General features: G+C 39.5%; 1 protein-coding gene across 11 annotated transcripts in view; it reads left to right on the top strand.

Annotated features, from left to right (window-relative positions):
* The window catches only part of RAP1GAP2 (RAP1 GTPase activating protein 2), a 1,165,364-nt gene that overhangs the window by 1,058,009 nt on the left and 80,785 nt on the right, over positions 1 to 26,570 (top strand). For all 11 annotated transcript variants that reach the window (XM_077480481.1, XM_077480477.1, XM_077480484.1 and 8 more), the window contains 3 exons: positions 1,081 to 1,181; positions 5,039 to 5,168; positions 18,221 to 18,376. In XM_077480481.1, coding sequence (XP_077336607.1) covers positions 1,081 to 1,181; positions 5,039 to 5,168; positions 18,221 to 18,376 — 387 coding nt within the window. The remainder of the gene's footprint in view (positions 1 to 1,080; positions 1,182 to 5,038; positions 5,169 to 18,220; positions 18,377 to 26,570) is intronic.

Below are 26,570 nucleotides of genomic sequence, written 5' to 3'. Positions count from 1 at the left end.
TTGGGCACCATGCGGGCCAGCCAGTGGCATCATAACACCCAATTATGTTATCAGTAGATAAGGAGGACATTGGGAGCTTTACCCATCCTCTCCCATCATTGCCCCTCTCCATCAGCAATGGAGACAATTATTTAGGAGAAACCTCTAATGAGAATAAGGTCTGGAGGACCCATGCCCCATCCCATATATAAATAGGGATAATATGGGCATGGAAGGTGAAACCAGACCATACAAGGAGTATAGAAAAGTAGAAAATGTATTGAAAAAACATATAGAAATGTGTTTTCTATACTCCTTGTATGGTCCGGTTTCACCTCCCATGCCAATATTATCCCTGGGGCAATCTCCATTTGCAAATTTCCATCAGCACTGGGGTCACATTATCTGAGCATGGGAGAGAAACTAAGGGAGAAGAGACACACTAGAATACTAGTCATTACCGGTGTGCAATGGTGTATTTGCTCTTATAACCTTTTCCCACAGTAGGGATGGTTGAGATAAATTGTTGTTTTTGCAACAGTGTATTTGCTTTGTAAGAATAAATCAGCTGTGATGTTGGGTGTCCTACAAGTGTGGAGGCTGCTGTGCTATGTAAAATTATTACTGTATTTATTGGCGTATAACACTCACCTTTTCACCATGAAAATTGGGTGTAAATAGCGTGTATGTGTTATACGCCAATACAAAAATGTAAGTTTTTTCCTGAAACTTCCCTCTTAAAATGAATGTGCGTGTTATACACCTGTGCGTGTTATACATCGATAAATACGGTAGTTTCGTTTTCTGCATTTTAGAATAGGGTGGCTCGAGATTGGAATTTTAAGGGGTGCCTTGACTAAAAAAAGGTTGAAAAACACTATATATGGTCATATATAAACATTCAGCACATATCCTCAATTTATAGATCATATGGGTGAAGACAGAAGAAGGCAATCGATGACCTTATGTCGTACTATGGTTATATATTTGCTTGATTTGGAGTGGGGGATTTCCACTTTAGATCGAACCTATCTTGATTTCTTACCAGTTGTGTGCACTAGATTTGTTAACTGATGCTCTCACCATTTTCCTAATTTGCAGACGTTAGAAGAAGAATTATTCGGCAATAATGAGGAAAGTGCAGCTTTTAAAGAGTTCTTGGCTTTATTGGGAGACACTGTATTACTACAGGACTTTAAAGGGTAAGTTTTGAGAATGTGTGCAGTGACTAAAATAAGTGACAGTGTGCGAAGAATCACTCTGGAAATTTGAATCAATAGTACAGATTTTGTAATGCCTTTTTGCCATCAAGATGATAGCTTTGTTTTGTTTGTGAAAAGTGAGATTAAATGGGTTGGAAATCAATATTTTCTACGTTGAAAAGTTTTGCTGATTATGTTTTTTTTCTCAAGGATTTTCTCTAGATAGATTTGATTGCCCATTCTCTGTGCTCTTTTTTCTCCTTTTGATGAAGGGAAAGTTGCAGTGTATGCAGCAATCGGAAACTTTGACATTACCAGCTATTGTCATGTTCTAAGCTCTCCCTTATTTGTTTCATTTATTGATGTAATGTATTGAGTATTATATTTAAACCACCATAAACTGCTAAAGTTTGGCCCCTGAAACAGTCTCGGTAGCATTAACAGATGTGATACGAATCCCAAACTTGCTACTGTGCAGTAACTCACACCAACCAACCAGAATGCAAATTTCAGTGATATGGCTGTGGTTAAAGAAAAATAAAAGGGATATTCTTTGCAATAGGTTACTATACTTTGGGGTGGATTTACCAAAACAAGAGAGTGCAAAATTTGGCACAGTTGTGCAAATCAATCAGCTTCCATTTTTTTTTTTTTGTCAAATCTAAATTGAGCTGAAGTTAGGAGCTGATTGGCTACAATACACGGCTGCACCAGATTTTTCACTCTCCAGTTTTAGTAAATCAACCCCTTTGGTCCCTTTCACATGGGCTGTCTGATCATGTCCGCATGTCAGTTTTCCAGAGGACCTGATAGGACCCTCTATTCACCCCTATGCAGTGGCGGATGTCAGCAGTGACATGTCCGTTCACATCTGTCCCGATCCTGTCCGCCAAATCCAGGCGGATGGTTGTCCTATTTTCTATCCGTCTGTTGGAATGGATCGGATATGAGCGGGTGAAAACGGACATGTTGTTCATTTTCACCCAATTTCCCTATAGGGTAAAGTGGGACTGAGTCCGTCCCTGCTCTGCACAGTGAGCGAAGACAGACCTGTCATTCGCCTGCGCAGCAGGGATCAGCACTGAGCTGATCCCCGCTGAGCAAGTGGAGTCCACCAAGCTGAGGCACCCGTGAATGTCATTGAATAAATCCAAATATCTAGTCACCATTTCTGAGAAAAACATGTATGTGTTAAAGCTTATAGCAAGCCAAAATTTGGATCGAAATTTGGATTGAAATTTGAATTATTGAGTAGAAACTGATGATTTTTCAATTCATCTATGGGCAGGCTGGTTGTACTAAAGGCGATCTATCGATTGTCTTCAATGCAACCAGACTGTCTGTTTTTTTTTTGTTTTTTTTTATACGATCACTGCCGGCAGCTGTAGCCTACAGTGATCATTATATTCTGATGGCAGGGAAATCTCCCACTGTCAAAATACAATAGTACAGAGGGAGGGATTCCTCCATCAACACTGACTGCATTGATGGGAGAATCTAGTAATTTTCTTTTCAGCAACCCCTGGTTGAAATAAAGAAAATTGCACAATCATCTAGTCTAGCACCACATTTAATGACCCTTTAACCACTTGCCGACCAGCCGAGGGAACACATTTAACCCCTTGATCACCCCTGATGTTAACCCCTTTCCTGCCAGTGTCATTAATACAATGTCAGTGCATATTTTTTTAGCACTGATCACTGTAATAATCTAACTTGTTCCCCAAAAAAGTGTAGAAAATGTCAGGTAGGTGTCCGATCTGTCCACCACAATGTCGCAGTCCCAGAAAAATTGCAGATTACTGTCATTACTAGTAAAAAAAAAAAAAATGCCATAAGGGCCGGTTCACACCACAAAAATGCATTCCAGATCCGTTCTGGATGCGTTTCTGCATGCGTGTTTTTGATGCATTCCGGTACATTTTCCATGGGCTTTTTTTCTTCTTTTTCTTCTTCTTTTCCTGTTTTTTTTTTCTTCACTATAATAGGGTCCAGTTATGCGGTCTTGATGCATTCCAGTAAGTTTTTGATGCGTTTTACTACGTTCCAGTACAGTCCAGTGCTGGAAAAATGCAGTATGTTCTACTTTTTTTTTTTCTGAACTGAAAAGCCCTGGAACTGACTGCAATTGTGTGAACTATGCCATTGAAAACCATATAACCTACTTTCCATGTGTTTTTGATGCAGAACAAAAACGCACTGGACTGCATGTGGTGTGAACTGGCCCTTAATCTATCCCCTATTTTGTAGATGCTATAGATCCCCTATTTTTGTAGATACCCTTGGGGGTTTATTTTTACCAAAAATATGTATCAGAATACATATTGGCCGAAACTGATGAGGAAATTCGATTTAAAAAAATATATATTATTGGGTGTGTTTTATAGCAGAAAATGAAAAATATCATTTTTTTTTCAAAATTGTCAGTTTTTTTGTTTATAGCGCAAAAAATAAAAACTGCAGAGGTGATCAAATACCACCAAAAGAATGCTCTATTTGTGGTAAAAAAGGACATCAATTTTGTTTGGGTACAACGTCACATGCCCACGCAATTGTCAGAAAAAAAAATGGCCTGGTCGGGAAGTCGCTAAGTTCTTCCGGGGCTGAAGTAGTTAAATAAGCTGGCATAGCAAGCACTAACAGGTGTGCTTGCTATGCAGGCTGCATTAAAAGCTACATACAGCACTGTGTTCTGGCAGTGGGATGGGAATTTCCCTTCCCACTCCCAGAAACAAAATCAAAATCGGGCTGAGCACTGCATTGAATGAATACAAAGCTTCTGTTGATTGGCTAAGGCAGAGATTGAGACATACCATAATCCTCCTGCCTCAGCAAATCAGAGGAAGCTTTGTATTGATTCATAGAATACAGTGCTGTATCGAGAGCAAGAAAATAAATCCCCATCCCACTGCAGGATCACAGCATTATATACTGTATATAGCTGAGGCCACAACAAGTAGGAGTACCGATACCTTTTTTCAAGTACTGGCCGATACCAATTACCGATACCTACTGCAACTCTTTTGTTTTCACTTCAGCTGTCAGCAATGGTACAAAGCATTGAAAAGTTATTTACAGATGAAATAGATTTTTTTTTTGCATTTTTTAAATGTGAAATATGTAAAATATATGTTTATATATGTGTAAAAATATTCACTAACAAAGCAAACAAAAAATAAGTTTTCATTGTTTATCGTTTATAAAATAGATGTAAACAAAAAAAAAAAAGCAGGAACATAATAATTAAATGGAGGAGAATAGGGAGTTAATTAAGGCTTATTAGAGTAAATGAAGGGTTAACAAGGGGTTACACAGAAGAACATTCGTTCATCCCTTTGATCTGCAGATGAAGAAACAGAAAGATACAAAAAGAAACAATGTTTCTTTTAATTTTAGTGTTTCAGGCTGAGAAATGCTTTTAATAAACATTGCCACTGCTTTTTTTTGACAGCTCCAATTACCTTCTTTAACACCTCAGCTGTCAACAGGGGAGATCCACTGACAGCTCAAAGAACCGAGCCTAAAAGTATCGGTTTCAGGTATCGGTGCATTTGCATGAGTACCGATACTTGTGCAAATACTCGGTATCAGCACTGATACCGATACTAGTATCGTTGCAACTCTGCCACATACAATGAATACAGAGTGCCCGGCAAGAGCAGCTGACGTGAGTGCAGAAGTCTATTTTGGCTCAAATAAACTATTTCAAGATTTTTTTTTAAGAAATTAGGCTTTAAGTGATTGGGTCTATAAAAGTTTTAACGTATGTGTGACTGCCGTAGTACCTAGTGAAACCAATATATAGATTAGTTATGATTAAATCATGATTTTTTATATCACGTAACCTTCTTTTCTAGGTTTCGAGGAGGTTTGGACGTGGCACATGGGCAGACAGGGACCGAATCCATATACACTGTATTCAGAGAAAAGGAGATCATGTTTCATGTATCCACAAAGTTACCATTTACAGAAGGAGATACTCAGCAGGTACACAGATTTTTCATTCTCAATTTCATACACAAGGTCACACGCTAGTCAGGTGTTTTTTTAAATGCTTATATGCAGATAAAAAAACACAAGGCTTGGGTGCAGCCTGTGGGGTAATAAAAGCCAGTATGGTAGGAGGACTTGCCAGAAACAAGCTTACAAGCTACCTTAAATTACGTAGAGGGTTCTTTACTGTAAGAGCGGCAAGGATGTTGAATTCCCTTCCACAGGTGGTGGTCTCAGCGGGGAGCATCAATAGTTTCAAGAAACTATTAGATAAGCACCTGAACGACCACAACATACAGGGATATACAATATAATACTGACACACATAGGTTGGACTTTATGGACTTATGTCTTTTTTCGACCTCACCTACTATTTAACTATGTAACCTGAACAATGAGATGATTAGTTCATTCCAGCCCACAAAATGGCCTGGAATAAGTAGGAGAAATTCTTTCCCAATAGTTTGTTTTACAAATTTGTTTTTAGTTTAATAGGAGTGACTCTTTGTTTATTATGTTTGCAAAAGGTAGTTTGTGTTTATAGTGTTATGTTTTTATCTGTGGTTAGTAATAAAACGCCATATGTCAGATTCACCAACATAAATAAAGAAAATTAAGTGGAACTGTCAGCTTAAAGGGGTTGTATACTCTATTTTTCACTTTTACTTACAGGTAAGCCTATAATAAGGCTTACCTGTTGGTAAAAAAATATCTCCTAAACCTGTATGGTTTAGAAGATATTCCCCTGGCAATGAGCGGCTGATTGCAGCGGCGCATGCACACAGGGGTTTCTCGGCTGGAAGCCTGGCAGACGCCGGACCTTGCCGGGAAAAAATCCCCCACGCGCATGCGCAGAAGTGACGATATCGCCGCTCTGGCCACTCGTAGCGCCGGAGCTGCGATATCCGGAAGACACACTGAGGGAAACACGTCAGCTCCCTCGGCGTGTATCAGGTGAGATGCCGGGGGCTCCTTCTAAGGTAAGTATTTCATAATGAGCTAGTATGCAGTGCATACTAGCTCATTATGCCTTTTCCTTTGCAGGTATGAAAAAAATAATAATAATTCAGCGGGTTTACTACCGCTTTAACACAATATTATAAGGATATGAACAGTAGCTCCAGACCCTGAGCTGTAAAGGCATTTGAAGCTTGTGTACCAAAACTCATATGGTCTTAAACATATGAGGAATGCATGTAGAACGTAGCAGAAGTATCTGTTTATTATATAGACTATATAAAAGATTTGTGCACTGATAAATAGGAACTGTTTTAGAGGGAGAGCTTAGGTTTAGTTTTTGGAGAATGCAAGCAAGTGGAGTCATTTACAGTGTCTTGAAAAAAATATTCATACCCCTTGAAATTTTCCACATTTTGTCATGTTACAACCAAAAACTAAATGTATTACAGGCATACCCCACTTTTAAGTACACAATGGGGCTTATTTACTAAAGCTGGAAAGTGCAAAATCAGGCTCACTTCTGCATAGAAATCAATTAGCTTCCAGGTTTTATTGCCAAAGATTAATTGAACAAGCTGGGATTATAAGCTCATTGGTTTCTATGCAGAAGTGAGCCTGATTTTGCACTTTCCAGCTTTAGTAAATAAACCCCCATTGTGTACTTAAAAGTGGGGTATGCCTGTATATTGTTTTTTTATGTGATAGACCAACACAAAGTGGCACATAATTGTGAAGTGGAAGGAAAATAATAAATGGTTTGAAAATGTTTTTACAAATAAATATCTGAAAAGTGTGGTGTGCATTTGTATTCAGCCCCCTTTACTCTGATACCCCTAACAAAATTCTAGTGGAACCAATTACCCTTAGAAGGCTTATAATTAGTAAATAGTGTCCACCTGTGTGTAATTTAATCTCAGTATAATTACAGCTGTTCTGTGAAGCCTTCATAGGTTTCTTAGAGAACCTTAGTGAACAAACAGCATTATGAAGGCCAAGGAACACACCAGACGGGTCAGGGATAACGTTGTGGAGAAGTTTAAAGCAGGGTTAGGTTATAAAAGAATATCCCAGGCTTTGAACATCTCGCGGAGCATTGTTCAATCCATCATCTGAAAATGGAAAGAGTATGGCACAACTGCAAACCTGCCAAGACATGGCCGTCCACTTAAACTGACAGGCCAGGCAAGGAGAGCATTAATCAAAGAAGCAGCCAAGAGGCCCATGGTAACTCTGGAGGAGCTGCAGAGATCCACAGCTCAGGTGGGAGAATCTGTCCACAGGACAACTATTAGTCGTGCACTCCACAAATCTGGCCTTTATGGAAAAGTGGCAAGAAGAAAGCCTTTGTTGAAAGAAAGCCAAAAGAAGTCCTGTTTGCAGTTTGCGAGAAGCCATGTGAGGGACACAGCAAACATGTGGAAGAAGGTGCTCTGGTCAGATGAGACCAAAATTAAAATTTTTGGCCTAAAAGAAAAAAGCTATGTGTGGCAGAAAACTAACACAAATCACCCTGAACACACCATCCTCACCATGAAACATGGTGGTGGCAGCATTATGTTGTGGAGATGCTTTTCTTCAGCAGGGAAGCTGGTCAGAGTTGATGGGAAGATGGATGGATCCAAATAGTGTCATCAAAAGACTTGAGACAGGGGAGGAAGTTAACCATCCAGCAGGACAACAATCCTAAACATACAGCCAGAGCTATAATGGAATGGTTTAGATCAAAGTATATGTATTAGAAAGGCACAGCCAAAGTCCAGACCTAAATCCAATTGAGAATCTGTGGCAAGAGTTGAAAATTGCTGTTCACAGATGCTCTCCATCCAATCTGACAGAGCTTGAGCTATTTTGCAAAGAAGAAACATTTCACACTGTAGATGTGCAAAGCTGGTAGAGACATCCCCAAAAAGACTTTCAGCTGTAATTGCAGCGAAAGGGGGTTCTACAAGAATTTACTCAGGGGGGCTGAATAGAAATGCACACCACACTTTTCACATATTTATTTGTAAAACAAATTGAAAACCATTTATGATTTTCCTTCTACTTTGCAATTATGTGCCACTTTGTGGTGGTCTATCACATAAAATCCTAATAAGATACATTTACATTTTTGGTTGTAGCATGTCAAAATATGGAACATTTTACTAAGAAACTCAACGGAAATTGTTGACAATAGTGGACTTTTTAGGCATAAATATAGATATAACAAAAAGAGGCAAGATAAATTTAAAACAATTTTTATTTCTAAAAAGACAACGAACAAAATCTCAATGTCTCAGAGCGTAATCCTTCACTGTCTAGCGTATTGTAAGTACATCACATTCTACATATATTCCCATAGGCATCCAACATAGGGACATCAAGGAACAAATAACCATCAGTACAGAAAATAGTTTATATAGACAGTATATCACATAGGAATCAGCTCAGAGATACTCAAATGCTCTACATGTAAAATATGGAACATTGCAAGGGGTATGAATACTTTTTCAAGGCACTGTATCCATTTCCTATAGCTCAAATGGGTTAAAGCATTAGTATTTTGCACCCCAACCTGCCACAACCTGGATAATTGAGCAGTAAAAACGAAAGAAATCTCCTTTTCTCATACTCAAAGCTGGATTACCTGTTTATTCGATTTATACATGTAGGCTACCTCTGCTGACCTCCTTCTAAAACACAAATTATCTGATCTTCCTTGGCTTCAATAATGTATGTTTCCCTGACCCAGAAAAAGCATGGAGCCAGTAAAGTCAGAACAAAAGTCGGAAATTATTATTATGAGTTTTTTACTTGTTCCGTGTCATTGACTTAAATTACTGAACTCTTTAAGTCAGAAGGAAAGCCCAGCAACCCCCATTGAAGAGGTTATCAATTATTACCTATGAACTTATTTCATTACAGGTTTCTTTTAAATATAACTTATTTCTTAGCACTGAGTTGCAGTTTATATTTCCAATTATCCTGTACCTTCCTGATGTAAGTGTTCAACCTATGGAAGGCACAGTACAGACAGAGCTGTAAACTGGTGGAATTGGTTCTTGGAAGTGGGTGATATCTATGTAGCATATGAGACATCCATGTTCTCTATTAAAAGATGATGGAGGTGGACTTTCCTTATCTAAAAATGAATAAAGGTCCTGCTACAAAACTCCTTACCCATTAAACAGATCAAAGCAAGCTCAATCTATCATGGTTTAATGTAAACGTATTATACGTGCAATTTACTGTACTTTTAGAACTTCATACTGTGAGCACACCAAATATGTTCAATTTACAGAGAAAATTGCTCTATTACGCCCACCCAGACTGTAGGAACCACCTGTGGCTAAAATATATAATAAAACTGTATACAGTACTGCATGAAAAATTCTTTGTCCCGCTTTAAAAAAAAGAAAGTACTAACAAAATAGTTGGGCATCATTTTTCTATGCATCAAAAAGGTTAGGTAGGGGAAAAAAAATCAGCTTTATGTTACAATAATCAATAAGGCTTAAATAAGTCAGATGACTTGATCTTTTCAGTAAATACATTTCTGTTAGGAATACAAATCAAGTATAGTGATTTATTGCATGTATGGGAAAAACAATTGACTGTTCCACCAGAACACCATAAATACAATTAAAAACTGAACATTCTCAAAGATATAAAATGTTTGGAGTTTCTCTGGCTTTAGAACATAGCCAGGAGTATAATAATTGGTTGAGCAGGCTGCTACAGAGCCAAATGAAACTTGTAATTTAGACCTCTTTCACACTGAGGCAGTTTTCAGGCGTTTAGCGCTTGAAAAAGCGCCTGAAAACTGCCTCCCATTCATTTGCATGAGTGCTTTCACACTCGCGCTTGTGCAGATGTTAGAAAAAGTCCTGCAACATAGAGAATCGATCTCTCTTTTAAAGGATCTATTCTTCAAAACTTTCTTTAAATACTGGTTGTGCTGAGCTAAGGTTAACCAGGAAAATAGTTTTACTTTTTAATTATACCTGCCCCCACCTGTTCACAGCTTGAACCCATTTGGGGTGGACAGGTGGTCTGGAGGCAGATTTTTCATTAATTCTCTCATATAGTTCATTCCTAATTTAGTTCAGTACTTATAATATTATAGTATACAATCTCTATGTTACTTATACTTTCACTTATAACATACCTAATCTATGTGATCAATACCTGATTATAACTATATTGTTCGTTTACGATACTCATGATATGATGCTCGTTATGATCTGTAAACTTCCATTTTTTTTTCTTTCTTGAAATTCAATAAAAAGATTTAACAAAGAAAAAGTCCTGCAAGCAGCATCTTTGGGGCGGATTTGGAGCGCTGTAAAAAGTGCTCCAAAAAATGGCCCCTGCCCATTGAAATAAATGGGCAGCCCTCCTGAAGCGCCTTAAAAGTCCTTTGAAAGCTCCACAAAACAGGTGTTTCTTGGATACTTTTAAGGTCACGTTGTCACGTGACCTTAAAAAACCCACACCGCTAGCGCCCAAAAAGCGATTGGTACTTTAGCTCTGTTTTAGCGGTGCTTCAGTGTGAAAGGGGTCTTAAAGTAGGGCACTTCAATTTGGAAAATACTGACAGCCTTTTCAATAAATGCCTCACCCGTTCCTTCTCCCACATGCTGCCCCCAAGTCAGTTTGGGCTTCCTAGTTGCTGTTGACCCCCAAATCTCTTTCATTGTTTACCACTGGGTACTTGCTACCCTTTTTATAGGACACACTATTGAGAGTATTAAAAAATTACTTGAACCTCATGGTTAAATGGAAGCTTTATTAAAGTGTTACTAAACCCACAACAGTAAAATATGTCTGTTTATGCAGCATAGCATACTTGTTATACTTAAGGGGTGAATCCTCTGTATTGTGTAAAAAGGCTCTTTGATTCGTTATGGACAGATCCTCCTCCTCCTGCAGGGTCACTCTTGGCAAGGCCAGATAAGACACAGAGAGGGTAGTACTATTGCACATGCTCAGTTTGGTCTCTACTGGAGAGAACAGTTCCTTGTTTGAGCTGAGCTTTTCAGGTCACATGATATTGAGATCACACATTTGGGCATGTATACAGATCCTAAATGACAACCCAGTCCCTCCCTCCTCCATGCTCAGTAACTAAAAAAAGAACACAGTGGGTGGGATGTCACATCTTGATCGATGGATGATTGGCCTTCCATAACAGCACGAGAATACAGGCTATAGTGGAAATCTCCTCCTACCTGAACACTGAGCACTCGGACAGACCCTGCAGTTTATCATGTGACCATTTCATATTACTGGGTTTAATAACACTTTAATTTGGGGTCACTTTTTCTATAATTGTAAATCAAAAGATTGAATACATAAACATTTCATACACAATAAACAATTCCCTTAACGCAATGGGTTTCCTAGTGTTAGTACACAGTACCTGGCTGCAGTGAGGCTCACTATGTCTGAATGAAACCTCAAGCAGAGCTGTCCACAGAGGGATAATACATTATTGGGACACCTTCGCTTGCTTTTGTAAATGACAATGTTGGTTCCCTAATCAACAGGCAGAAGAAAAAAAGTTAAATGAACCTAAAGCTCCACCTGCCTACTCAAAAGAAGAATCTAAAATATTAATATTTTGTTTTATATTCATCTAAACAAAATAATTTTTTTTTTATTCTTGACCATACTTTTAATGTTTCTGGGTTCACATTCGGCACCTTTACTATCATTTAGTAAAATGGTGTGGAAGTTAACCACTTCAGCCCCAGAGCATTTGGCTGGCCAAAGACCTGAGCGTTTTTTTTGCGATTCGGCTCTGCGTCACTTTAACTGTCAATTGTGCGGCCGTGCGACATGGCTCCCAAACAAAATTGACGTCCTTTTTTCCCCACAAATAGAGCTTTCTTTTGGTGGTATTTGATCACCTCTGCAGTTTTATTTTTTCTGTGACTTTTACCTATAGGTAAGCCTATAATAAGGCTTACCTATAGCCTATAGGCTATAGGTACTGTAAATATCTCCTAAACGGAGAAGTCACCTAATGTGAAGCCCTCAGAGTTTTTTTTTTAGAAAACCTTACTAAACAAACAGCATCATTAAGGCCAAGGAACACACCAGACAGGTCTAGGATAAAGTTGTGGATACGATTAAAGCAGGGTTAGGTTATAAAACAATATCTCACATAGCACTGTTCAATCCATCATCCGAAAATGAAAAGAGTACGGCACAACTGCAAACCTGCCAAGACATGGCCGTCCACCTAAAATGACAGGCTGGGCAAGGAGAGCATAAATCAGAGAAGCAGCCAAGAGGCCCATGCTAACTCTGGAGGAGCTTCAGAGATCCACAGCTCAAGAGGGAGAATCTGTCCACAGGACAACTATTAGTCGTGCACTCTACAAATCTGGCCTTTATGGAAAAGTGGCAAGCAGTAAGCCATTGTTGAAAGAAAACCATAAGAAGTCCTGTTTGCAGTTTGTGAGAAGCCATGTGGGGGACACAGAAAACATGTGGAAGAAGGTGCTCTGTTCAGATATGACCAAAATCTTTGGCCTAAAAGCAAAATGTTATGTGTGGCGGAAAACTAACACTCCAAATCACGCTCAACACACCATCCTCACTGTGAAACATGGTGGTGGCAGCATCATGTTGTGTGGATGCTTTTCTTCAGCAGGGGCAGAGAAGCTGGTCAGAGTTGATGGGAAGATGGATGGAGCCAAATAGTGGGCAATCTTAGAAGAAAACCTGTAAGCCCTTGTACACACGGTCGGAGATTCCGACAACCAAATCCGTCGGATTTTGTCCGACGGATTTTGTCCGAAACTGTTGCATACACACGGTCGGACAAAGTTGTCGAAAAATCCGACATGATGACGTTATTTCGTTACGACGGGACTACGTTCACGCTAGTAGCCAATAGCTTTGGTGTAGGAATTTGATCTGAGCATGCGTGGCACTTTGTTCGATCGGAATTCTCTACACGTGATCGGAGTATGTCCGATCGGAGCATTTTGTCGGAAAATTTTACCAACAAGTTGGAAAACTTGGTCCGTCGGATACTCCGATGGAAACAGTCCGATGTAGACCACACACAGTCGGAATATCCAACAAAACGGTCCGATCGGACACATTCCGTCAGAATCTCCGACCGTGTGTACAAGGGCTTAGAGTCTGTAAAAGACTTGAGACTGGGGTGGAGGTTCACCTTCCGGCAGGACAACGACTCTAAACACACAGCCAGAGCTACAATGGGATGGTTTAGATGAAATCATATTCATGTGTTAGAATGGCCCAGTCAAAGTCCAGACCTAAATCCAATTGAGAATCTGTGGCAAGAGTTGAGAATTGCTGTTCATAGATGCTATCCATCCAATCTGACAGAGCTTGAGCTATTTTGCAAAGAAGAATGGGCAAACATTTCACTCTCTAGATGTACAAAGCTGGTAGAGACATACCGAAAACGACTTGCAGCTGTAATTGCAGAAAAAGGTGGTCCTACATTTAGCTCCTGTATTCAGGGGGGCTGAATACAAATGCACGCCACACTTTTCACATATTTATTTGTAAAAAAAAAATTAAAACCATTTATCATTCTCCATCCACTTCACAATTATGTGCCACTTTGAGTTGGTCTATCACATAAAATTGCATTTAAATACATTCAGGTTTTTGGTTGTAACATGACAAAATGTGGAAAATTTTAAGGGGTGTGAATAATTTTTTAAGGCACTCTGTATATATATATATATATATATATATATATATATATATATATATATATATATATATATATATAATATAATTTATTTATTCAAGCAAATTCTAACACTCTAACGCAAGGAAAAACACATCTTACTAAACTGCTGTTCATCTCTAGAAGGATATTTTATTTGGAATCAAATACATTTACAAAAGGGGTTGCTTAACTAAAACAGTGTAAAATATGGTGCAGTTGTGCATGGTAGCCAATCAGCCTCTAACTTTAGCTTGTTTAACCACTTCAGCCCCGGACCAATAAACACCTTAAGGACCAGAGGTCTTTTTCCAATTTCGCACTGCGCTGCTTTAACTGGTAATTGCGCGGTCATGCAATATTGCACCCAAACGAAATTTGCGTCCTTTTCTTCCCACAAATAGAGCTTTCTTTTGATGGTATTTGATTGCCTCTGCGATTTTTTTTTTTTGCGATATAAATGGAAAAAGAGCGAAAATTTTGAAAAAAAAAGATATTTTCTTCTTTTTGTTATAAGAAAAATCGAATAAACTAAATTTTAGTCATACATTGAGGGCAAAATTTATTCAGCCACATGTCTTTAGTAAAAAAAATGTCAATAAGCGTATATTTTTTGGTTTGCGCAAAAGTTATAGCGTCTACAAACTAGAGTACATTTTCTGGAATTTACACAGCTTTTAATTTATGACTGCCGATCTCATTTCTTGAGGTGCTAAAATGGCAGGGCAGTACAAATCCCCCCCAAATGACCCCATTTTGGAAAGTAGACACCCCAAGGAAATTGCTGATGGGTATGTTGAGCCCATTGAATATTTATTTTTTTTGTCCTAAGGGATTGAATAATGACAAAAAAAAAAAATTTTTTTACAAAAAGTTGTCACTTAATGATATATTGCTCACACATGCCATAGTTATATGTGGAATTGCACCCCAAAATATATTCTGCTACTTCTCCCGATTATGGGGATACCACATGTGTGGGACTTTTTGGGAGTCTAGTCGCGCACGGCACCCCGAAAACCAATCACCACCTTCAGGATTTCTAAGGGTGCAAATTTTTGATTTAACTCCTCACTACCTATCACAGTTTCGAAGGCCATAAAATGCCAAAATAGCACAAAACCCCCCAAAATGACCCCATTTTGGAAAGTAGACACCCCAAGCTATTTACTGAGAGGCATGTTGAGTCCATGGAATATTTTATATTTTGCCAAAAGTTGCGGGAAGATTACAAACTTTTTATTTTTTTGCACAAAGTTGTCACTAAATGATATATTGCTCACACATGCTATGGGCAGAAGTCAAATTACACCCCAAAATAAATTCTGCTGCTTCTCCCGAGTACGGGGATACCACATGTGGGGGACTTTTTGGGAGCCTAGCCACGTACGGGACCCCGAAAACCAAGCACTGCCTTCCGGATTTAAATATAAAATGCTACCAAAAAACCTGTTAGCGATGGCAGGGATCAGGCCTGACTCTGCGATCGCTGCAGTTATGTGTTTAGTGTTTTGTAAGTGACAGTGATCGATCGATACTGCACTTGGGTGGGCTGGGCAGAGGGGCAAAACGCAGGTGCTAGCAGGTATCTGGGCTGATCCCGCTAACAATGCGTTTTTTTGGAACCCTAAACTGCTGGGGACGCTAGTATAGATCTGATCAGATCAGATATTGATCTGTTCAGATTCTATAGCACTACGGGAGGTGTATGCTTTGCGTGTGGGTGTTAGCGGTACTGGCACTAACCTAGCGCTGCCTGGGGCGACGCAGACCCTGACCCTAAAACCTAATTGATATCACCCGCCGGGTGATCAGGGGGTTAAACCTTTATTGGGTAATAAATGGTGGGTGCCCTGATGCTATAAAAAACAAACTAACCAGAGTCACCCGTAACACTTATACGGTGATCAGTGGTGAAAGGGTTAACTAGGGGCAATCAGGGGGTTCAAATTTTTATTAGGTAGTATATGGGGGTCCCTGGCGCTATATAAAAACCTGACGGGGAACCTAAATAACTAACTGGCTAACCAGCGTCACCAGTGACACTTATACTGTGATCGCTGGTGAAAGGGGGTGAAAGGGTTAACTAGCAGCAATCAGGGGGCTAAAACCATTATTGGGTAGTATATCGGGGTACCTAGCGCTATAAAAACCTGGCGATGAACCTAAAAAAATAACTAGCTACCTAGCGACACTAGCGACACTGATGCAGCGATCAGAAAAATCGGGGGGGGGTTTGTGTGCCTGTGTGTACCTACATGTCAGTGTAGTGTTGGTGCACACTTACTTTTAGTCTTCTCCTCGTAGTCCGGTCAAAAAGACCGCCCCGAGGAGAATGACATCACTTCCTCCTTCCTGTGTAAACAATACACAGTGGGAGGAAGCTTCTCATTGGCCAGGAGCGATCCAGAGGGGGTGGCCGAAAACGAACGGCCATCCCCTCATCACGGAGCGCTCCTGGAGGGAACCGGACCGTCGTATCCAACGGGAGGGGGTCCGATTTGACCCCCCACCCGCTGGAAGGCAATCACGTACATCTACGTGATTGTGCCTGCCTGTGCCATTGTGCTGACGTACATTGGCAATACGGCGGTCCTGAAGTGGTTAATTAAGCTTTGACAAAAAAATAATAATCTGCAAACCGATTGGTTTCTATGCAGAGCTGCACCAGATTTTACACTCTCCAGTTTTAGTAAATCAACACCAAAGTCTATAAGTGCATGTAATGCTGTATATTACTCTCTACTAACTGTGATTCTAAGGATTTTTTCCACCAAAAGGACATAATTGCACTTTAAATGCTTAAGCTATGAGACCCATTAGCTATCAGCCATTATCAACTGAACAATTTCAAACCTAGCATCATATCAGGTTTTACACATATTTTAAGTCTCTGTCTAGTATGCTTTCTCCAGGCCAGTGACTCAACAGTTAGTGAATCCAGGATCAGGATGACAGGCTGAAAGCTAATACATACAACAAGATAGCTAATACATACAACAAGTCAGCAATAGAAGCTTCAGTATTTCTAATGCTAATGACAAAGCTCTCCTCTTTTATAGACAATGACATAATGAAAACCAAAAGGGGATAAAACAAAATTCTGACTGCTATCCATAATCTTTATTTATATTTTAAATTAGAGCTAATTTTTTTCTTTTTTTATCTGGTGTCCAGCATGTATAAAAATAAAGACCAAGCTTATTTTGCAACACCTACCTTCAATCCAGAGCTGCCCCCTTGCAGTACTTTTTCTCTGCTATAAATTTCCGCCACTCTTCCAGGTTAAATTACATCATCTCCCTGTCTAAACTTTGACAAAAATTAACACCAGATCTTAGACAATGTGACATTGCTGGGGTAGCTATAATTGCCATGGGGATGAGGGGGAGAAAGGTGGCAGGGGGGGGGGGGGGGCTATGTGCAGACATTCTTCTAGAATGAAGAGTGTCTTCACGGTTGAAGATACGGTACTGGTCCTGTGCTACCTTTGCAAGCGCACTGATATTCTGTGTTTGTTACCTCAACAACCCGCCTAGTGGGGCCCCCTCCCATTTCTGAGCCCTACAGCAGCTGCTATGGCTATAGTTATATCACTGATAATAATACAGTAAATCCTTGGTTTGAGAGTAACTTGGTTTGACAGCGTTTTGAAAGACAAAACAAAATGTTTTAATAAACTTTGACTTGATATACAAGCGATGTCTTGATAAACAAGTAACGTCATGTCAAAACTGAGTATAAAAGAGAAGCGAAGCGCATCTAAGTGTAGCAATATGGTTACATTTAATGAAGGTACAACATTTAGCAACATATTGCTACACTTAGAGGCACCTCTCCTCTCTTTTATACAGGCATACCCCACTTTTAAGTACACAATGGGATTTATTTACTAAAGCCGGAAAGTGCAAAATCAGGCTCATTTCTGCATAGAAATCAATGAGCTTCTAACCCCAGCTTGTTCAATTAAGCTTTAGTAAGAAAACCTGGAAGCTCATTGGCTTCTATGCAGAAGTGAGCCTGATTTTGCACTTTCCAGCTTTAGTAAATAATCCCCATTGTGTACTTAAAATTGGGTTATACCTGTACTCTGTAGCGTCTGCTGGATTTTGCTTCCATTTGTGGATGGACATTTTATGGTTACACAACCTGGTCACATTGTTATAATATTTTTATATGGACTATAAACTCAAGGCCCTATGAATAAATTGTTGCGGAACAAATCATTTGAGTTTCCATTATTTCTTATGGGGAAATTTGCTTTGATATACAAGTGCTTTGGATTACAAGCATGTTTTTGGAATGGATAATGCTCGCAATCCAAGGTTTTACTGTAATTAAAAAATGTGTCTATACATCATTAGACCCAATATTTTTATCATTTCAGCTGCAGAGGAAGAGACATATTGGTAATGATATTGTGGCTATTGTGTTTCAAGAAGAAAACACTCCCTTTGTCCCAGATATGATTGCATCCAACTTTCTTCATGCGTACATTGTGGTACAAGTCGAGAATCCAGAGACGGACTATACAACTTACAAGGTATGCAATGAGATTCATATGTTGTCTAAGCAGTTGTTTTCTGTTGCATTTTTCCTTACTATTAATTATGTGCAATGCCCTCAAAACCCAACAGAGTTTGGGGACATCCATAAAAATATACCTAAAACAGACATTATGGGGTTTATTTACTAAAACTGGAAAATGCAAAATATGGTGTAGCTGTGGATGGTAGCCAATTAGCTTCCAACATCAGCTTGTCCAATTAGGCATTGCCAAAAAACAACAACCTGGAAGCTGATTGGTTCCTATGCACAGACTTTGCACTTTCTAGTTTTAGTAAATCAACCCCACAGCATTACAAAGAGAATCCGAGCAAGAGATTGTCCACAAGAAGGGTAGCAGCGAATTTGAAACGTGAAAGCATTTTTGAAGATAGGGAATCTATCAGATGAGTAGTTGGAACTTGCAAAGTTGTGATACAGAACAGCAGATACTTGTATTAGGCAGGGTTTGAGAGATGGGGAAAGCAGAGGAACAGTATAGAACCTACTCAAGTCTAATTTACCTAACTAGCAGCTTGAGACAGTAAAGTCAGAATGTTCACTCAGTGTACCTTAAAGCGGTTGTATAGTCAATTTTATTACTTTCACCTATTGGTAAGCCTATAATAAGGCTTTCCTGTAGGTAAAAAGAATATCTCCTAAACCTCTACGGTTTAGGAGATATTCCCCTTGCAATGAGCCGCTGACTTCAGCGGGGCATGCACACAGGGGATTCTCGGCTCAAAGCCTGGCGGACGCCGGACCTTTCCAGAAAAAAGTGTCCCGCACGCATTCACGGGAGTGATGACATCGCGGCTCCGGCCACTCACAGCGCTGGAGACACAATACCCGGAAGACACGCCAAGGCAACATGTCAGCTCCCTCGGCATGGACCAGGGGAGACACCGACGGCTCGTTCTAAGGTAAGTATTTCACAGTGAGCTAGTATGCTGTGCATACTAGCTCATTATGCCTTTTGCCTTACAGGTGTATAAAAACGTTTTTTGGGGGGGGTATACAACCGCTTTAATCTGAGTTCTTTGTAATTTACTGCAATGAGAATCCAGATAGCATCTCATAGGATCACTAGGAGTATTCTTCCTGAAGTCCATGCTGAGGAACTCTCTCTTTCTCCTTCCTGCATTACTACTCATATTCCTACAAGGCAGGCTTCAATCTGAATGGCAGCTGGTGGAACCTTGAGAGTAAGGTTTTTTTTCTGTATGTGAGAGGATTGTAGCCATATTAGTACAAAAACAATTGAATACTGCCCATAATACTTTCTTTATTTGCACTAACATCCAAATTATCAGGACAAGCTTTCGGGAGTTTACCCCCATCTTTAAGGTCCAAGCAGTACTGCTTGAATAAGGGGGTACACCCTGAAAGCTTGTCCAGGAAATGTGGATGTTAGTGCACAAAAAAAAAGTATCACCGGCAGTAGTCAATTATTTCTGGGTGTGAGAGACAACACAGTCAGGTCTGTGTGTTTGTGGATACCTCAGCTGGGTCACAGCAGGAGTTTTCAAATCACCGGTTTAGCCACCAAAGAGACAGGAATCAAATTCCTGCACAAAAGACTGACTCAGTGAGCAGTTGGGGTGTTCTCCAAGATTATTTATTTATTTTTTATTTTGATTGAATTGTACAATATCTCATAAAAGTGAGTACACCTCACATTTTTGTAAATATTTTATTATATCTTTTCATGTAACAACACTGAAGAAATGACACTTTGTTTCAATGTAAAGTAGTGAGTGTACAGCTTGTATAACAGTGTACATTTTCTGTCCCCTCAAAATAACTCAACACGTAGCTATTAATGTCTAAACCGCTGGCAACAAAAGTGAGTACACCCCTAAGTGAAAATGTCCAAATTGGGCCCAAAGTGTTATCCTTTTGTGTGGCCACCATTTTTTCCAGTTCACCAGAGCTTCACGGGTTGCCACTGGACTCCTCTTCCACTCCTCCATGACAACATCACGGAGCTTGTGAATGTTAGAGACCTTGCGTTTGAGGATGCCCAGCAGATGTGCAATAGGGTTTAGGTCTGGAGACATGCCTGGAGTTCATCACCTTTACCCTCAGCTTCTTTAGCAAGGTAGGGGTCGTCTTGGAGGTCTGTTTGGGCTCGTTATCATGTTGGAATACTACCCTACGGCCCAGTCTCTGAAGGGAGGGGAGCATGCTCTGCTTCAGTATGTCACAGTACATGTTTTAATTCATGGTTCCCTCAATGAACTGTAGCTCCCCAGTGTCGGCAGCACTCATGCAACCCCAGACCATAACACTCCCACCACCATGCTTGACTGTAGGCAAGACACACTTGTCTTTGTAGTCCTCATCTGGTTGCCGTGACACACGCTTGACACCATATGAACCAAATAAGTTTATCTTGGTCTAATCAGACTACAGGACATGGTTCCAGTAATCCATATCCTTAGTTTGCTTGTCTTCAGCAAACTGTTAGCAGGCTTTCTTGTGTATTATCTTTAGAAGAGGCTTGCTTCTGGGATGATAGCCATGCAGACCAATTTAATGCAGTGTGCGGCGTATGGTCTGAGCACTGACAGACTGACCCCCCATCCTTTAACCTCTGCAGCAATGCTAGCAGCACATCTATTTCCCAAAGACAACCTCTGCATATGATGCTGAGCACGTGCACTCAACTTCTTTGGTCAACCATTGTGAGGCCTGTTCTAAGTGGAACCCGCCCTGTTAAACTGCTGTATGGTCTTGGCCACCGTGCTGCAGCTCAGTTTTGGAAATCTCCTCATAGTCTAGGCCATCTTTATGTAGAGCAACAATTCTTTTTTTCAGATCCTCAGAGAGTTCTTTGCCATGAAGTGCCATGTTGAACTTCCAGTGACCATTATGAGAGAGTGAGAGCGATAACACCAAATTTAACACACCTGCTCCCCATTCACACCTGAAACCTTGTAACACTAACAAGGGAAAATTGCTTTTTGGGTCCAGTTTGGACATTTTTACTTAGGGGTGTACTCACTTTTGTTGCCAGTGGTGTAGACATTAATGGCTGTGTGTTGAAATATTTTGAGGGGACAGCAAATTTACACTGTTATACAAGCTGTACACTCACTACTTTACATTGTAGCAAAGTGTAATTTCTTTAGTGTTGTCACATGAATATATATATATAATAAAATATTTACAAAAATGTGAGGGGTGTACTCACCTTTGTGAGATACTGTACCTCTAAGATAAACTTGTCTCACACCTGAGCACATATGATAACTGCATGTCAAAATGATTGACAATTTCAGAGATTTAGGAACATGAAATTATATGTGAATTTCAAAGTACAAGGCACAAACGTGTTGAGGCTGATTTAAACCTGAACTCCAGTTAACTAAGAACTCCTAACTTGCAGTAGAACTGTGTCTGCACTGCAAGGGTTGGAGCGTTTGTTATCCCTTCATATTCCTGATATATACCTGCTGTACCATGTACTTGTATGAGAAAGTATCCTGTTCTCTTTGTATTGCTTCCTTTATCTGAAATCCCTTTTGATCCTGCAAGTTCCCCTGTTTTCCTATTAAAAACTGATCACACTAAGCAGGAAAGCACACCGCCGTCAGTTCTCTAGCTATGCTGGGAACTCTGTGTACTCTCGTCCAATGATCAGCATTGTCCTGAATCGCTGCACAGCCATTCACTGACAAGCTCAGTGTGCCAATGCTTCTCCTCCCCCCAGCTATTATGCAGCTGAGAACAGAGGGAATGCGATCATTTATTTAAAAAACAAAACAAAAAAAAAGGAAATGTATAATTTTTTTTTTTATCTATACAAAAATGTTTAGCCTTTCATTTATATTGAAACTGAATTGGTTGTTTTACAGGGTGATCGTTTACAATCACTTTAACTGCTTGTTTAGTCTAGGGCAGAGTTTCTGAACTCCAGTCCTCAAGGCACCCCAACAGGTCATAAAATTAAATAAGAATGGTGTTGCGCTCCTGGCGTGAAACTGAAATTAAATAATCAATAAATAATAATAAAATCCTCAAAAATTCTATTAAATATTAATAGAAAATTCTCAAAATTCATGTGGTAAAAACCTAAAAGCAAAAATCACTAAATGATCAGTCATCAAATATATAAAAAAAAATCCAAAAAAGAAGAGCATATGTATATAGCTAATGGTGACAATGATAAATATCACAGAGATAAGGGATAAATGTGAATAATAATATCCAATCATATAGAGTGAAATAGTGAATAAATTAATAGGTTAGAGTTAAAAAAAACATATATATAAATAAATATCATAGCGTGTATCCCAATATAAAGTGCAGTAGTGTCACTCAGGTGAAAAAGACATCAATCAATGCATAAAAAGTCCTCCAAACAGTACTAAAAAGATATCATTCATATGTGCCAAAACACATATAAAAAACAAAACAAAAAAAAGGAAATGCATAATTAATTTTTTTAATCTATACAAAAATGTTTAGCCTTTCATTTATATTTAAACTGAATTGGTTGTTTTACAGGGTGATCGTTTACAATCACTTTAACTGCTTGTTTAGTCTATGGCAGAGTTTCTGAACTCCAGTCCTCAAGGCACCCCAACAGGTCATGTTTTCAGGATTTCCCTCAGATGAAACAGCTGTGGTAATTACTAAGGCAGTGAAAATGATCAAATCACCTGTGCAAAATAATGAAAAGCCTGAAAACATGACTTGTTGGGGGCCTTGAGGACTGGAGTTGAGAACACTGGTTTAAGGGACATGAAAAGCAAATTTACTTACCTGATCCTTTGTTCCCTTAGCAAACAGCGCTCCTCTCTGCTCGGCCAGCATGTCTGTATTTACTCGATCCCATTCCATCTGATCTCCTCTACTCCGCCAGCTTGTCTGTTTTCACTCAATCCCATCCAATCCAATCCGCTGGACGGATGGCGAGCGTATCGCATCCGTCTGTTTTGAGCGGATCTTATCGGATAACAAGCGGGTGTCAGCGGACACATCCCCACTGACATCTGCCTGCCCATACTAGTCAATGGGTGGCCCGCTCAGATCTGCTTGAAAAACGGGCAAGCGGATCTTTGCCACACCCAAGTCTTATCTTTGCCAAGTAGAAATACAGCTCTTTATCATTTTAAAGCCCTGTCCTCCTAGCCACTTAGTCCATTCAGAACCCCCAAATTCCCCCTCCCTTGATTAAAGAACAGTAATTCACAGCATCAAGTCATTAAATATTTGCTGATCTTGTGGGAGCAGAACAAAAATGTCCCAAGGAAGAAGTGAAAGAGGAAGATTCTTTGCAGTACTTGTTGCTATTAAATTCCAGTTTATAAGCAGGCACGATAAATTACATTTGCATGCGGTTAGCAGTGTGGCATTTACAGTAAAATATCACATAAAATATCACCAGCATGTCCGATCATTGTAAATGGTGTTATATAATTTATATATTAGGGGTTCAGCTTGGTCTGAAGGTACAGAATTTCCAAATTGCCACAAATTCTAATTACATGGCTGCTAATGAGAGTGTATATATGAACTTGTGAGCTGCTATGCAGGAACTATTTTAAAATGAATATATAAAAAATATATAATATAATAATATAAATGAACAGCTGCAACCACTTATACTAGTGAACAAAGATAAAGAACAAGAAAAATGGTGTGCTTATTCTGTGAATACACAAATAAATCCCAAGTGGAATGATGAATAACAAAAGTGGGAAAAATATTAAAACATCCAAAATATAAATACACAATACAGAAGTAAAAAAAAAAAGGTCTAAACAAAAAATCAAAACCAATAAAAAAAACAAATGGATACGGATTTTGAAGAAATTGTATATCTAGTTGGAATAATACTCTCCAATGATAAAGGGATCAAACAGAGATAGCCACCACCAATACAATGTTTAAAATGGCCGCTCACGTCTAGGTATGACCTGAGGGTCAAACAACGCTCAAATGAATGACTGATACATATCCAAGACCATAGTCCACAATGTGACTCCAACGATGTTTGAAGGGTCAAAGAGATGCCAGATTACCACTGTAGATTCCAAGCAGTCACTCAGAGAAAGACAAAAGAATCCATAGCGCAATATTGCCAGTAAAAGTAAAAATGTATTAAATAACTGCTTACATGTAAAATAAAATAAAATCCGCAATAGAACAGAAGTAGTGCCACACTTGCCTCCTCACCAAACTTCCGTTCACGATGGATACTGGAAGTGACTTGTGATGGTATCCATTGTGAATAGAAGTTTAGTGTGGAACCTTACCCCCGGATTCCACTTTCTCCAAATATCTACCAGCCCTGTCTCCCCACAAAATTTGATGAGCGGGCTGCTAGGTATAATGCCCAATGGTGCTCCAGGTGGAAACCTGTCCAGACTGTTGTCCATGGTCATGTTCAAATCTCCTGACACTATAACAGGTACTTCTGGTTTTTCCATGATAAATGCCTTTAATTCATTCAGAATCCTTATACCAAACGGCATGGGGATATAAATATTAGCCAGTACGACACCCTGTCCTCTACCAAGCAGAAAAGAAAAACATATCGTCCATACTCATCTATCTTACTCTGCCTGCAGGAGAAAGCCATCCCCTAATCTACCAAAATACTCACCCCCCCCCCCCCCCAAGTAGGAGGTGTGAACAGAGTGGTATTGTACCTGGTAGTTTTTGCTCTTCAAAGTGCAAATTGTATATTTTTCGAGGTGTGTCCCCTGCAAGCAGAGTATTTTGACCTTACTCGCATCCGCCATACTCTCAATCTTCCACTCACACACTCCAATCTCTCCCCCCTCCCCCATCGAACCCCCCTCTTCCTCTCCCTGCCCTTCTTTGGGCCCATACTGAGGGCTTCTAAAGTGACCGTGGCTTCTAGCCAAGGTAATATATGCAAATTCTTTTGTGATCCATATCTCTTGTGTGATACTCCCCCAAACTAGGAGAGAAAACCAAGTGCAAAGAATTTAATTTTCCACAAAAAATACACTCTTGTTGATCCCTTTAAACCTTTACAACCCTCCCCCCACTCCCCCATATCACTTGTGTATAATTGTCCAAAGTAAAACAGAGTTTACAAAGAGAGACCCTCCCAAAAAAAAGGAGTTGTAAAAAGTAAAATAAAATAAAAGTCTCTTTCCCTTCCTTTCCCTTCTCTCTTTCCAGTTACGTACATCTATTAACTCTCCCATCGATCTATTAACAGAGTCTCCCTTCATTAGTATCCAACCACAGTGCCACTCCTGCAGGTGTGTTGAAAAACGTAGTTTCCCCCAGGGCTGTTATCCGAAATTTTCGCCCCGGGTACCCATGATTGCTGGTGACAGAACAGGAACGTGGATCTGTGTGTGTAAACACACAGATCCACATAATGTCAGGGGAGAGGAGACAGATCTTGTGTTCTTAGTATATAGGAACACCGATCGGTCTCCTCCCCTAGTCAGTCCCATTGCCCCACAGTTAGAATCACTCCCTAGGTAAAGCATTTAACAATTTATAGCACTGATTGCTGTATAAATGTCGATGTCCCAAAATAGTGTCAAAGGTGTCCGATCTGTCCGTGCCAAAGTCACAGTAAAAATCGCAGATCACCTACCATTACTAGTAAAAAAGAAATCATAAAAAAAAAAAAATCATAAATCTATCCCCTATTTTGTAGGCACTATAACTTGTGCGCAAACCAATCAATATACGCTTATTGTGATTTTTTTTTTTTTACCAAAAATATGTAGAAGAATACAAATAATACAATACAATAAACTGAGGAAAAAATTTTTTTTTTTAAATTGGGGATGTTTATTATAGCAAAAAGTAAAAAATATAGTGTTTTATTTTTATTTTTTTGAATATAGCGCAAAAAATAAAACCTGTAGTGGTTATTAAATACCACCAAAAGTAAGCTCTATTTATGGGGAAAAAAATGCAAAAATTTCATTGCTTGACAGGGTGGATCTCAACAATATTGTCAGAATGCTTCCTGTGCCTGGAAGGTCTCTACTCCATCAGCAGATATTAAGCAATAGTAGGCATGGCCCGCTATCAGCTAACACTAGATCACAGGAGGACAAAAGTAATTGTTCTCCTGTAGCCTACAAAAGAAGTATGGCTAAAAAGCTTGGCTAAAGCTCTTTTAACATTGTAGCTTTGTCTAGCATGTAATACATTGGAGTAATCAATATGCAAAGAGTGATGGA

Source organism: Lithobates pipiens, unplaced genomic scaffold, assembly GCF_037356315.1.
Source record: "Lithobates pipiens isolate NorthernLeopardFrog02 unplaced genomic scaffold, aLitPip1_a1.2 Scaffold_16, whole genome shotgun sequence".
Taxonomy (NCBI): Eukaryota; Metazoa; Chordata; class Amphibia; order Anura; family Ranidae; genus Lithobates; species Lithobates pipiens.
This window is presented reverse-complemented; position numbering and strand designations above follow the sequence as displayed.